Source organism: Thunnus maccoyii, chromosome 24 (assembly GCF_910596095.1).
Source record: "Thunnus maccoyii chromosome 24, fThuMac1.1, whole genome shotgun sequence".
Lineage (NCBI taxonomy): Eukaryota > Metazoa > Chordata > Actinopteri > Scombriformes > Scombridae > Thunnus > Thunnus maccoyii.
Genome location: NC_056556.1, coordinates 11,249,475 through 11,263,321, shown reverse-complemented (window position 1 = coordinate 11,263,321; position 13,847 = coordinate 11,249,475). Strand labels below are relative to the sequence as shown.

General features: G+C 40.2%; 1 protein-coding gene across 5 annotated transcripts in view; it reads left to right on the top strand.

The window, feature by feature from the left end:
- LOC121892137 (fibroblast growth factor 14-like) overlaps positions 1 to 5,604 on the top strand; it is a 53,193-nt gene extending 47,589 nt beyond the window's left edge. For all 5 annotated transcript variants that reach the window (XM_042404984.1, XM_042404985.1, XM_042404983.1 and 2 more), the window contains exons 4-5: positions 4,646 to 4,844; positions 5,227 to 5,604. In XM_042404984.1, the coding sequence (XP_042260918.1) occupies positions 4,646 to 4,844; positions 5,227 to 5,375 (348 nt within the window). In that variant the 3' untranslated portion in view covers positions 5,376 to 5,604. The remainder of the gene's footprint in view (positions 1 to 4,645; positions 4,845 to 5,226) is intronic.
- Positions 5,605 to 13,847: the final 8,243 nt, after the last annotated feature.

Sequence of the window (13,847 nt, the reverse complement as noted above, 5' to 3'; positions counted from 1 at the left end):
GCCCTGACACGCAGGTTCGTGCGGAGGTGCACGTCAGCTACGTGCTAAACCATGACCTGTTAAATATGAATGTAGCTTCAGGCAGTCAATCAATCGCTCTGTCTTCATGTGCCTGTGCGCCTGGAGAGTCACGTCTTTGAAGGGAGAACTTGTGGCGTCACTGTCATTCAGCGGCTGCCCTGGTCAATGGTGTCACAGACCTGAACTCTCTGCTTTCCTTCAGAGTGTATCCTGATGCCACTCAGCCAGTCCCTCTCCGCAAACATGTTTCTGATTATCTGCGGATTAAAGGCTTTACTAAATTACAGTACGAAAAAAAAAGGATTGTTTTACTGCAAATGTGCTTTCACTGGGAGGCTCCCAGTGGTCAGCAGTCAAGTAGTGGTGGAAATAAGTGCAGCCCTGTGCTGTGCCAAGAGTTGAGATTGCTATTCCCCACTCTATTTTTGAGTTCCTTATTTTTAGGTCTTTAATGGACAAGAGGGCAAAGTGCTGCCTGTATCAATTCAGTACATTTCGGAGCGGGATGTTTAACATGTTAATGGGCTCTTCTCTATCTGATTACAGCTATGTGGAAAAACAGCTGCTGCTCAGCCTAGCGTCTATGTATGTACGCGTGTGTAATTCGTAAAAGATAACAACGTGCACGCATGTGTGGACTGTGTTCACTTCCACTAAATCTCTGCTGAGCACAGAGAATTGACAGAGTGAGGGGGGGGGGGGGAAAAGAAGAAGAAGAGTGATGAGAGAAATACAAAGATAAGAGAAGAGAGAGAGAGAATCCCCTGCTGTTTTTCCAATCAGGAGGCGTCGTCCTCCTCACTGGGTGATTTATTCTCTCTCCTCTCCTTCGTGTCCCCGTTTCTTTCATTCATTCTTTCTCCCCGTCTTCTTCCTGTGGGCAGCTTGTGAACATAACTATTTGGAAATGACGACAGAAAACGCATTCAGGCAGGCGGTGTTGTTAAAATGACTCACCTGTAAGGCTGTAAGGTTTTCATCTGAAGAAATTCTTACAGCTCACTTTTCTGTCTGAATAAATGTTGCTGCTTCAGACGAGGCTGAGAGAGGCCGCGACATCCAGCATCTTTTATTTATAAAAGCAGCATTAAGTGATGTATGACCTCTCTGACCAACATTAATTTGTGTCTGGCAACGCTCTTTGCACACCAGCAAGATCGTTCTCTTTTACAAATGAATAATGGGTCTCAGGTCAAGACTAAATATATATTATCAAGTTAATTTAATCCAGGAACAAAAAAAATATTAAGCTCCACCGAGAACAACCGCGCTGTTAATACAAATTAAAACCATGGCTAGCAAAGGAGAACATTTGATTTATGATGGTGTGTTTGTGTATGTGTCACTGACATTGGCAATAAATAGAGCATTCATTCATTATCACCTGTCTTGTTTTGTTGCCATCATTTAGTCACATTTCATATCCCAGCAAAGCCCTCCTGCACCTCCCTCCATTCATCCCCTAGAGCCACAAGTGTGTGTTTGTGTGTGTGTGTGTGTGTGTATGTGCCCGTGTCTGATCCCTCACTGCCGCGTATTGGTGCCACCCAACCTTACTTTTATTAAGTGTCTTCCCACATTAGCATGAGCGGATGCGGTAGAGCATGAGATATAGCACGTAATATGTTAAATTACCAATGCAAGTGTTTGTGTGTTTCTCTCTGTCACTTTTGCAGGGCCCCCCCCCCCCCGCCGCCCGCCGCCCCACACACACACACACACACACACACGCACCCACCCACTGACCCCTCCCTCTCAGCGCTGGTTGGTTGCCACGGCTACAGTGTCGCCTCTCTTCCTCATGTTGCTATGAGACTCGGACCGACAGACCTGAGCTGAATGACAATGTGTCTGTGGCTCAGGCAAGAGGCCCACAACAGCCAATAAGAGAAGGTCTAGACAAACACTTCCCAGTCTAGGGTCTGGGGACCTCGAGGGGGATTATTTGGGTTGGCAGAGGCCTCCTCGGCTATATGAGGAGTAGTTTATTAACACAGTTTTTTTTTTCTTTTCTGCGGTTTTTGTATGCGAAATGATTATGAGAGTCCATTCCATGTCATCCAAGGGGAGATAATAGTGATCACAATATTATAGTAGTAATTAAAATCGGGTTACAATTAAATCTGCACTACTAATATTTTTTATATTAACAACGTATCACTTTGCAGTTCCCCTCACAGCAGCTCTACAGGGTTTTTTACGCCTTTTTTTTAGCTCATTGCTTTGGTTTTTCGGCCAACAAACTCCGTTTTTAGTTCCATCCGCAGCAGGCAAATAATGTCACTGATAATCCCGCTCCCTGCTAGCACCACACAGCAGACATAGTTAGCGACTAAGTGGTGAAAAAAGTGGAGCTGGATATTTTTACTCTCAAGAGGTGGTACAAACTAAAACAAAGGAGTGAAGTTTGGATTGAAATTTGTCTCGATGAATGTTAACGTTGTTCCACGTGTGCTGGAGGTGTAAATAAGCAACTGTTATAGGGAAATAATATGTTGGATGTTGTGTTATTGGCTTGTTTCACTTCCATAAAATCAATTGATGCAGCTTCAAATGATTGTGTATGGTGTAATTATTACTTGTGTTTTGTATATCGGCTGAAAAGGAATCTCACTTCCCAACAAGGATTATTAAAGTTCAATTTAATCCAATCAAAACATTAAGGGGCACATATGAATTAATTGCACTTGCTGTAAGAGTTGTCTAAACTATTCATTAATATATACAGTTGTGCTCATAAGTTTACATACCCTGGCAGAATCTGTAAGATGTGTATCATTCACAGTGTCTATAGTTGTGACCATAAAACTCAATTTTGGTCTCATCACTCCAAATAACTTTGTTCCAGAAGTTTTGAGGCTTGTCTAGGTGCTGCTTGGCATATTGTAAGCAGGCTGTTTTATGGCATTGGCACATTAATGGCTTTTTTCTGGCAACTTGACCGTGCAGCCCATTTTTGTTCAAGTATCTCCTCGTTGTGCATCTTGAATCAGCCACATGCAACTTTCAGCTGAAGTTGCATGTGGGTTTTCCTTTGCAACCTGAACAAGTTTCCTGGCAATTGTGGCTGAAATCTTTGTTAGTCTACCTGACCGTGGTTTAGTATCAACAGAACACTTAATTTTCCACTTCTTTATCAGAGCTTGAACACTACTGATTGGCATTTTCAAATCTTTGGATATCTTTTTATATCCTTCTCCTAATTTATAAAGCTCAACTACATTTTCTCACAGGCTCTTTGGCAGTCATTTTGCTTTCCACATGGCTCAGTATCCAGTAAAGTCAGAGCAGCCCTGGACGAAATGTGCAAGGTCTCTCAAGAGCTGAGAACCTCATTGACTATTTATACACAGACACTAATTACAATCAAACAAGTCACAGGTGTGGAAACTTACCCTTCATAGCCATTTAAACCTGTGTGTATCAACTTGTGTCTTTATTATCAGGCCAAACATTCAAGGGTATGTAAACTTATGAGCACAACTGTATATGTATTTAAATCAACAGAATAGTTTATGATGAAAATAATCATTAGTTGTAGCCTTATGGGAAAGCTTTCTATCCCAAACTGATTACATTCAGATTACATAAGAAAACAGCGGAGGCTTCCTACAAGAAATCAGATATAATTGATCTCAGCTTTCAGATGTAAATATTGCAGAAGAAATTGCGGTTTTTCTGATAATCAGAATCTATGGAGGCTGACTTCTCAGACTGCCTCTCTGACCTCCCCCAAGAGATGAATGTTTTATCTCAGGCTGTCTTTTATACTTGCCATGACTCAGTAGTGCAAGCGGACACTAGGGAGAAACTGTTTCTCTCCCAGGAAGAATAACACCTTGTTTCTGTGCTGAAATATGTTCCGCGGGAGGCGCCGGCACCCATGGAAAAGAGTTTTGACACATAACAGCAGAGCTGATGTGGGTGGGAGGCTGAGATCTTGTGGGCTTCGTGTCACTAGGATCAATCTGTTTTGTTTGTTTTTTTTTAAAAAATCTGTTAAATTGGTTTTTCATGTGCATACAAAGAGACTGTCAGGGGAGAAAGACATGAGTTAGAACAATATATCACTCAGTCAGTGTTGTTTTACTCCTCCCTGTACAACGCAGGTCAATATAGTTTCATTACTTTTTATATCTGCCCACAGAAATCATTCAAGTTTCGTGTGAGAGGATTTTGACTGAGGGGTTTATTGAGTGAGAGCCGAACCAATCATGTTTTTTTGAGATGATACTGATATAATGAATAAAACTAGATATCAGTATATAAGCTGATATTCTTTTTTTTATGTAAACAAACAATTTGTGATGAAGATACAATATGTATATGTACAGTATGAGTAAAGATATTTTACAATTTAGCAATAAACCATTATTATAGATGACAGCAACAGTAAATTTTTTCTATTCATTTTAATTGTTCAGTATCTGCATCTTTAACCAGTTGTCTCCCACTGAACAGTAAGTCAATGTTTTCATCACGCGTGTGTTTAAAATCTTTTCTTACAAAGACTTTAACTTACAAGAGTACAACAACTAAATGTATAAATGGTGGTTTGAGAATATATATATCTGTTAAATAATATGACTGATATCTCTTTATATCTGTCCATCTGTCTCTTCAGGAACTGTTTACAGCGGAGTGTAAGTTTAAGGAGTCGGTGTTTGAGAACTACTATGTGATCTACAGCTCGATGCTCTACAGACAGAAGGAGTCGGGCCGGGCCTGGTTTCTGGGCCTCAATAAAGAAGGACAGGCCATGAAGGGCAACAGGGTCAAAAAGACTAAACCAGCTGCACACTTCCTGCCTAAACCTATAGAAGGTAACACACACACATACACACACAAACCAGGGTTTTTTGGTTTTTGGAGTTTTTTTGAAATTGGAGTTCATTTAGGTTTAAGTTCATATTTTACTCAATTAGCCAAAATGTATGTAAATGTTTAATTTGATTATAGAGTCTGTAATGAACATTTCCCCTTTTCTCTTCTCTTCCCCTTTTTCTTCCTTTACCCTCTATGTCATCCCTCTTTTTCTACTCACTCCCCTTCCCATTGTTCTCTCTCTACTCATATTTCTCATTCAATTCAATTCCCTTCTCTTCTTCTCTTACCTCCATTTTCTTTGTCACTCTCTTCTCCTCCTCTTCATCCTTCACTTTGTCCTCCCCTCACGTCTTCCATTTTTGTCCTCCGCTCCTCAAGTTGCGATGTACCGAGAGCCTTCGTTGCATGACGTAGGGGAGGCGGTGCCTAAACTCGCCGGGGGCCCGCCTTCCAAAAGCACAACCAGCGAACCGGTGGTCATGAATGGCGGCAAGCCAGTCAACAAACCCGACAAGGAGGAGACATAACCCTGCCCCCCTTTACCCTCACCTGGCCAACCAGAAGCCAGGAAAAGCCAGAGACTCGCCCCACTGCTGCACTCTCAAAAAAAAATTAAAAAAATAAAACTGCAACAAAGGTAACAAAACAAACAGCTCAAGTTCTGACTGGTCAGCAGTGGGGCCGCGCGTCCCGCCTCACCTCTCTCTCCCTATTGGACGGATCCGGTGTTGTGGGGCAGGGCCAGAGGACGGAGCGCTGCGGCTGGTGGCGGGGGGGGGGGGGGGGGGGGGGGGGGAAGAGGAGGAAGAAGACAGTAAAGTCAGGCCAATGCCAGCCAGATATTTTGGAACTGGGACAGTGGCACACCCTCATGTTGGAGACAAAATGACTTCTTAAAAATATAAACAAACAAAAAAAAAAGGGAAAAAAAATGTCGTCTTCACCGGTATTTTTCTGTGACAATCTGTAAGAATGAGGCCCCTTTTTTTCCTCTCCTGATAGTACTATTTTCTGTTGCCAGGTATGCTTGCTTGCTGGTGGCTTCAGACACACTCACACTCACATGCACACCACCTCCAGAATCGACCACATGGATTCGATCTTTGAGTAAGTAAAGAACAGATTAAAAACATCAGCAAATAGCTGGCAAATAGAATAAACACTAAACACTGATGATTCAGACGATGCTTACTCATCGATCAATTAAGATTCGGCACAGGACATTCTGTACTGAACTTACGATGACATGTACTTGAAAATAACCCTGTGCATTACATACAAAGCAAACTCTGTCCCTCTAATTTTGATCACATACTATATAGCTATTATTAAATTCTGCAAGTTCTTATTTGACAGAGACACTGTTTAAACACCACATAGCTTAAAGCATGTTTGTCTTTTTCGGTATTCCTTTATTATCTATTAGTTAGGTGGTTTATTATTCTTCACACACACACAGCGCTATCAAGCTACATAGTTGTACAGACGCAAACGGATTTTAGTTTCTACCTCTCTGTCTGACGTGTTTTTTTTCTGTCCCTTAATGGCAGTTATGATTTCCACACCGCTGACACAAGTGTAGCTCAGGAGAGGAGATCAGCCGACATGTCAAATTAAAGAATTTCGGCACTGAAAATGAAGTGATTTCCACACATTCCCGGTTTGTAGCAACATGGAGTGTATAGGAGGGGTTGTGGGGGCATGCTGGTGTCCAAGCAGCATGGTAGCAGTCAGTGTTTACATGGAGTAGCAGAGCATATATTGTAGACTGAGGTTTTAGCGGAAAAAGAGTCAAACCTCAGGAAGGGTTTAGACAGCGCTCTCAATCATGAGGAGTACTGGTAGTACTTTTGATTTCTGCTGCCTTCCAAAGTACTTGAAATGAAAGGTAGGAATGAGGGTAAAAGAGAACAGGGTAAATGATGTTAAAGCCACTATGTGTAAAATTTGAACATTTCTGACTTTACTACCCAGTGTTAAATGGGTCGGACCCAGTCTAAACCAGTTGAGTAAGGTCTTGTTGTAATTATGCAGGTCTCAGGAAGTGGTGGAAGAAGTATTCTGATCCTTTACATAAGTAAAAGTACTAATACTACAATGTAAAAGTGCTTAATTACAAGTATAAATCCTTCATTCAAAATCCTGATTAAGTAAAAGTTGATGAGAATCATCAACAAAATGTACTTAAGTAACAAAAGTAACTGCTGGAAAATGGCCACTGTCAGTGTTATGTTATTATTAAGATATGTGTCAGTGTGCAGATACTATTTTACTGTTGTAGCTGGTCGAGGTGGAGCTAATAAAACAAACAAAAAAAATGCTGCTACACAAATTTGTATTATTATTTTTTTTAACTTTTCTCTAAACTTTGCCATTTTAATAAAATATCAGATAATTTTATCTCTTTGGGCTTCAAACAGTTATTTAAGTGGAACCTTCTGTTAACTTTAATGTTTTCTTTAACATTTTTTAATAAGCCCATCATATGTTTCTTTAATGTCAAATCTTAATCTGCAAAGAAAATACTAACTCTAGCTGTCGGATAAATGTAGTGGAGTAGAAAGTGCAATATTACCCTCTGAAATGTGGTGGAGCAGAAGAATAAAGTAGCATAAAATGGCTACTCAAGTAAAAAGCAAGTGCCTCAAAATTGTATTGAAGTACAGCAGTCGAGGAAATATATACGTGGTTACTTTCCACCAATGGTCTCAGTTCTGTGTGTCAATCCGCAACTGGAACAGAGCGGATTGACTTTCAGCTCTGATCACATGCATATTCATCGCAGGAGAGAAATGTGTTTTTTGACACGAGGCGGAGAGTGTGAACTGTGAAATACGGGATAAATTACACGTATTGTTACGTTTTTTTGAACTGCAGCTGGATGGCTGCTGATCGCATTACGCTGCCAGTGTTGGTGTTCTTACTCTATGAGGTTCTGCTCGGGTCGACGCCATTTTGGATCGGGCCTAATTATCCTCGGGTCTATTCTGACCTTGTTTTCTTTTATAAATCATTTTATGCATGTTGGGTTTTTGGCTGGCTTACCACTGGGTCCTCTACACAGATGAATGGGCTAAAAGCAACACAAAGACAGCACCAATTTTCTCCCAGATTGTCTCATTTTTCCACAAACAAAAGCTTATACCATCCGAATAATGTCAACAATGTATAATCATAACAATTCTTCACATAGTGGCTTTAAATTAGGCCTGCATAATGGCCTATAAAATCAGGTTAGGTTACTGAGAAAGTATTACGAATGTGGTTTCTGTAGAAAAATTATGAGAAAACAAATAGCACAGTGATAGCAGTGTTACATAAAGCTGTCATCAAATCAGAATACTGAAATATGGGTCTGTGTGAGACGCGGAGAACTACAAGGCAGAAAATCAAATGCCTTGAAATGAAATTAAACCAAATAGATTCCCATGCTTCGCCCTCTCACTGTGACAGTCAACATGGCACCAATCTGTTCTGGACTTGAATCCTGCTCGACACCCAGGCTTTCTGTTTACTCGTCTTTGTTTGACAAGCAAGACTAGACGCCAATTAGCTCCTCCAAAAGTTACACCAGTAGTCGGTCACATCACTGAGGAGATATTAATACTGTGATCCCGCACTTCTTATTAGTGTCAGTGACAACGAGGCGAATGAAGGCTCAGGATAACAGGGCTGCTACTGGAGACAACATCCATGTTTAATCAACAGAAACTGTGCATCTCTCCGGCTTTGAATTCTAGTTTCTAAAAAAACTGGAATAACCACTTTGCATTTTAATCGGATCATTGAAACACTGTCCGCTTTGCTGAAGATGAATGACCTCCGCTGACGTTACCAAACTACAAAGAAACAACAATACGAAAAGCAACAAATCAAGGCTGCGTGATTAATCAGCACTGTTGTGCCGACATCAAACGAGCACCAACCTGAATCAGCTGCATCCCCTCAGCAACAGGTAGCGTCTGTGTAGCAGGTGAAACCACTGCACTGCTGCTGCTCTAACGAGGGTAATGTCGTCCCGCTGTGTTGTACAGAGAGGATACACTCCACAGCTGAAGAACTGTGAAAATACTAGACAGCTCACAGTGTTTCTAATTGGCATTTCTCAGATTTTTTTCCCTCACATACACCACATTTTTCTCTCCTCCTCTGATCTCATTAGCTGTTACTCGCTTTCGTGTTCAAATATGTGCAGCGGACCAGCTACATGAACTTATGTAGTTTGATACTCAGGCTGGTGTCATCTCTTGGCCCCTTACTTAATTTTTTTTTTGAAAGAAAAAAGAGACCACAGAACACAGAAAACAATGTATTAATGCCAAACTGGAATTGAAATATGTGAGATTCAAGAGAGTTTAGCATTTGAAGTTTTTGTATCTGAAGAATCAATACGAGTAGAGAAAGTGTTATTGGTGCTGGGTGGCACTGTGAACCCTTGCTATGTGAGTGCCTCTCGTCAGCAGCCGGGTTTAAAATGTGAGAACCTGTTCGTTTATGTTATAAAGCTCAGCCTTCCTGGGATCCAGCAAGATTTCCAAATTCTCACAGTCACTTGACTTCAGCTCTGTGTCTTGTCTTATGTGATTTCAAGAGCAAAAAGTGGGATGATGGTGCTGATGAGGAGGAAGTCTTTTGACCGGTGTTGTGCTTGTCTCAAGTCAAAGAAATGTGGATGTATTGACTAACTTATTGTGTCACTAGCAAAAGATTTTAAAAAAAAAACAACAAGCCCTGACAATCAGGTCTGTAAACTTACTTTTTTTTATGTTTAAGGATATTCTTCAACGTGTCCTGTGTTGTCTCAGCTGTCTCAAAGTGTGAGCATTTAGAGATACAATAACAAGACTCTAGGACAGCATTCATGGGATTATTATGAAGCAGCTAATTTGTCCCACACTGCTAGCAGAGGAACCAAACCTTCCTCCGTGAATAGAGGCCCAGCTTGTTAGGTTAGCGGTAGTCACATCCTGTGAAAGCGGCTATTGAAGATCCGTGGCACATGCTCAATAATTAATGATGGTTGAGGCCAGAGAAATATGGCCCGGTTTCCTGGCTACTGACCAAAGATACTGCTACAATAGTGTTTCCAGTCTGGTAATCACAGTTCCTGGTTCAAACAAGGAAGGCACAATTACTATCAGCATCTCCTGAGAGATTTGTCTCCACTGGTGGTTAGCCAGGTACCAAGGCTACAATTATGAGATATCTAACAGCGGGATCTGCACAGGAAGAGAGCAGCTGATTTAATTAGAAGTGAGCAATCACGACAACCTGGGTCACTTTTAATTTCCACATACAAGTACCATTCATGTTCTCGTGTAGCCATCTTACTTTCTCCTGCATGAACTGTAGCTCCGTCTCATGAAGGTTTCCACGCTCAGAATTAAAAAGGCACAAAATGGACACAAGAGGAGACATTATAGGATGAAAAAGACTTAAAACTGTAGTACAGGTGCACTTTAGAGACACTGGGATATGTAATGATTAGAACTGTACTCATGATGTAGCTTGTCTCCCTCAGGTTTTCTTTGTAGTTTTTATGTTCTACTTTATTCCTCGTACAAAAGACTGCCTTATTACAACCGAACCTGAAACGAGACAGTAAACGTGCTCTCCTCCTAGCTGTTTCTTGCTCCCAACACTCTCATCCCACACACACACACACACACACACACACACACACATGCAGCAGACACACACTTCACCCTATTTTACTTTTCAATTATCCTTTGATCCCCAATCTTCTGTTCACTGTAACTGTTCTAGCTTTTTGCTCTCTGCTCGTTTCGTAATCATGCAGCCAGAGAACTTATCCACACCTTCTCTTTTCTCTTCCAACGACCTTCACGTCCTCTCCTCCTCTCTCCGTTTGGACTGTTTTCCCCACTTGTTGCATGGTTTTTAAAAGAGGAAAGATGACGGGGGCTAATGCATGTGGTAATGTAGGAAATGTGTTATCAAAACAAAACAAACATTTACAGCGTAGCACCAGTGACACTTTGCCTCTCGCTCATTTCTGCAACTGGTTTATGCTAAACGGTCATTTTTGATATTTGTTTCATTGATACATCCAAATCTTCTGGTGGCATCAGGAACAACTTATAAAGACATATTGCTTTTGAAGCATAATCCATCATTGCAATAATGGAGCTAAGGACAAATTAATCAAAATTACTTCAAATCACTAACATTGTTACACTAATGCATGTCTTATGTGGAATACTTTCAGCGGAGCATCAATATTTAATTCTGGTGAATGAGAGCAGGTAAAACGACAACTATGAAACAAAAACACAGGAACATGTACAGTAATTGCTTGATATCCTTTGCTTCTTCTTTTAACAATGATGGATTGAGCTGCAGAAGTTAGAAATAGATGACACCAGGAGCCGGGATCATCAGACAGTCTTAACCAGAATTTATAGATGAAGGACACACTAAGTAAACTCATAGAATAATCACAGCCTGTTGTATTTTGCTAGTGTAAACCATTCCAGCCATGAGCCAAAAGCAAAATGTGACTGGTGCTAACTTTAAAGGAGATTACTCTGTCTGTCAGTAAATGTACAGTTACCTTTACATACATATTATGCAAACAGAGTTTGTCTGCACTGTACAGTTTGTGTCCAATTGTCAATTGTATACACACAGAAAACAATGATATTGAATAAAGGATTTATAGAAAGGAAGTGTGACTGGACTGATTTATTTACTGCACAACATCTCTGTAACCATTCATTCATTCGTTTAACATTAGTACTCTCACTTTGTGGTTTACGTGGTCCACTTTCCAGTATCACACACACTCATACACACCTGATGGTCTCCTCAATAAGTTCATTCATCCTTTGTGTTGACCGAAGGGCAGGCTGTATTATCAGCTGTTAAGTGACTGACTTTGCTCAGCAAAAGGACTGTAGACTATTCAGTTACAGTTAACTACAAGTAACACTGTCTGGAAGTGAGCACTGTAGCTTATTTGTGTACTATTTTTGTTTTGTTAGCCTCAAAAATGTATTGATATTGTGCTTTAAAGTCATTGCCCAACATATATTTTGTACTGCACCAATGCACACCAAGTCTGAGACTAAACTGCATATTTTCACGTTTTCTTTTCTGTTCTTTTTGCACAACTGCCCAATAAGGGAGCATCCAAGGAGAGGCCTCAGCTAGTTGTATTCATGTATTTGACTTGCAAACAAACTGGAAATGTGGGGAGTGATTCAGAGATGTGGAACTAGTCGAGACTTCACCCTGCGGAGGTGACTCATAATTCACAAAATAAGATGTGGAGAAGGTAGATTAAGAAGTCACACCAAATTCCTGCTATTGCCGCAATCTTGTAACATCATTACATGACATTACATGACATGGCTTTCGCTGTTCAAAGCTGTCATTTCTGACAGCAAAATTTCCGAAGTAACAACTCAACCCTGACGGTTTTTCCTTCCCACAAAATTACATCTTTGGTGTGCAAGAGGCAAGAGGAAAAAGACAAAAATAAAATGACTATACTTGCTCGATTTTGTGCCAATATCTTGCACGTAACTTTGAAGTTGGTGTGGAATTACCTGTAGCTATGCATACTCACAAAGAAATTTAAATTCAGTCAAATTGCCACAAACTCACACAGTACACCGGGGGGAGGATTGGGGCCCAATGCTAGCTTTGTCTGGTTGGTAATCCAGCCTTGGAGACACAAAGAAAGAGAAGTACCATCACTCCACTGAGCACAGTATGATGGAAGCACCATTAAACAGCTCCACTATCAGGCAGACGTGTATAGAGAGAGCTGGAGAGACAGCTCGGAGGACACATTCAGACAGGCAGGAAGAAACACACATCGCACAGACACACATAATGCATCGCCTGGCCTCCTTTAAATGACAGCAAATACTGTAATTAAGTGGATGTAATTAGAATTTGCATATGTAAATGTAATGTAAATTAGGTGTACTTTCAAGGGCAACATGGTGTTTAATTAGTGAAAAGGAGGCTATAAAGAACTTTAATTATACCCAGTGAAATGCTGCATGCTTCATCTCTCACTTAAGATCATTCTAATGTTATCTGAGTTTTTTTAGTTGTTAAAGTATTAAGATTAGCGACTTTGTCATTATTTTCTGCATCTTGCCTCAGTTATTTTGACTCAATATATATTACTCTTGTCATTCTCTGTCATTTTAGGCATCATTTGTGCATTTTGCATTTCAGTAGCGACATCTGGACATTTTTTGTAGTTTATTTTCATGCTGAGATCATAATAAATAAGCCTCCTGCATGATTTTACATTCATACTTTGTCATTTTGCTGTGTTTCTTTGATTCGTCACTGTGCAGACAAATTCAATTAAACTACTTTATGTGAGCAGATTGATGTTAAGAATAGCTTAGGCTGTTTGAAATGGTGTTTTTTTAAATCTTATGAGAACAAGATATTACATAATTTTCTTACTTGGAAGCCATTTTTTTCTGCACTTTGTAGAAATCCATCAAGTTGCCATTCATGTCAGCTGAGTCTATTGTCCTTCAACAAAAAATAGTGTATGAGTGTTAAAATGTTCTCTACTATTCTTATTTAGATTTTTCCAGCTCTCTACATCGAATCTTGTATGAAGAATTTGTTGTTTCTTGAGGTCACAATATCAGTCTTTTATTTCTTTCTTCTTTCTTTCTTTCTTTAGAGTTGCAGCTGTTGACACTGAAGTTATGCCCTCAGCAAGGTTTCTGGGAATTTGTGGGTTCACATGAAGAAAACTTTACATTTTATAATTACACACATATTACACATTAATATCTTAACATTCAACCTTTTTTAGGCAAGTATTCTTCACCAGAATTATCTACCTTGCAGTGTAGAAACGGCTATATTTAGACTGCAATATAGGGAAATATATTTACAGAAACATTTAATAAATATATAAAATAAAAAGTGAGTTTTGTGATTTTGAGTTCTGCTGGGGGAATTTGGACTCTTAGCCCTGTTTGGCTCACCCACTG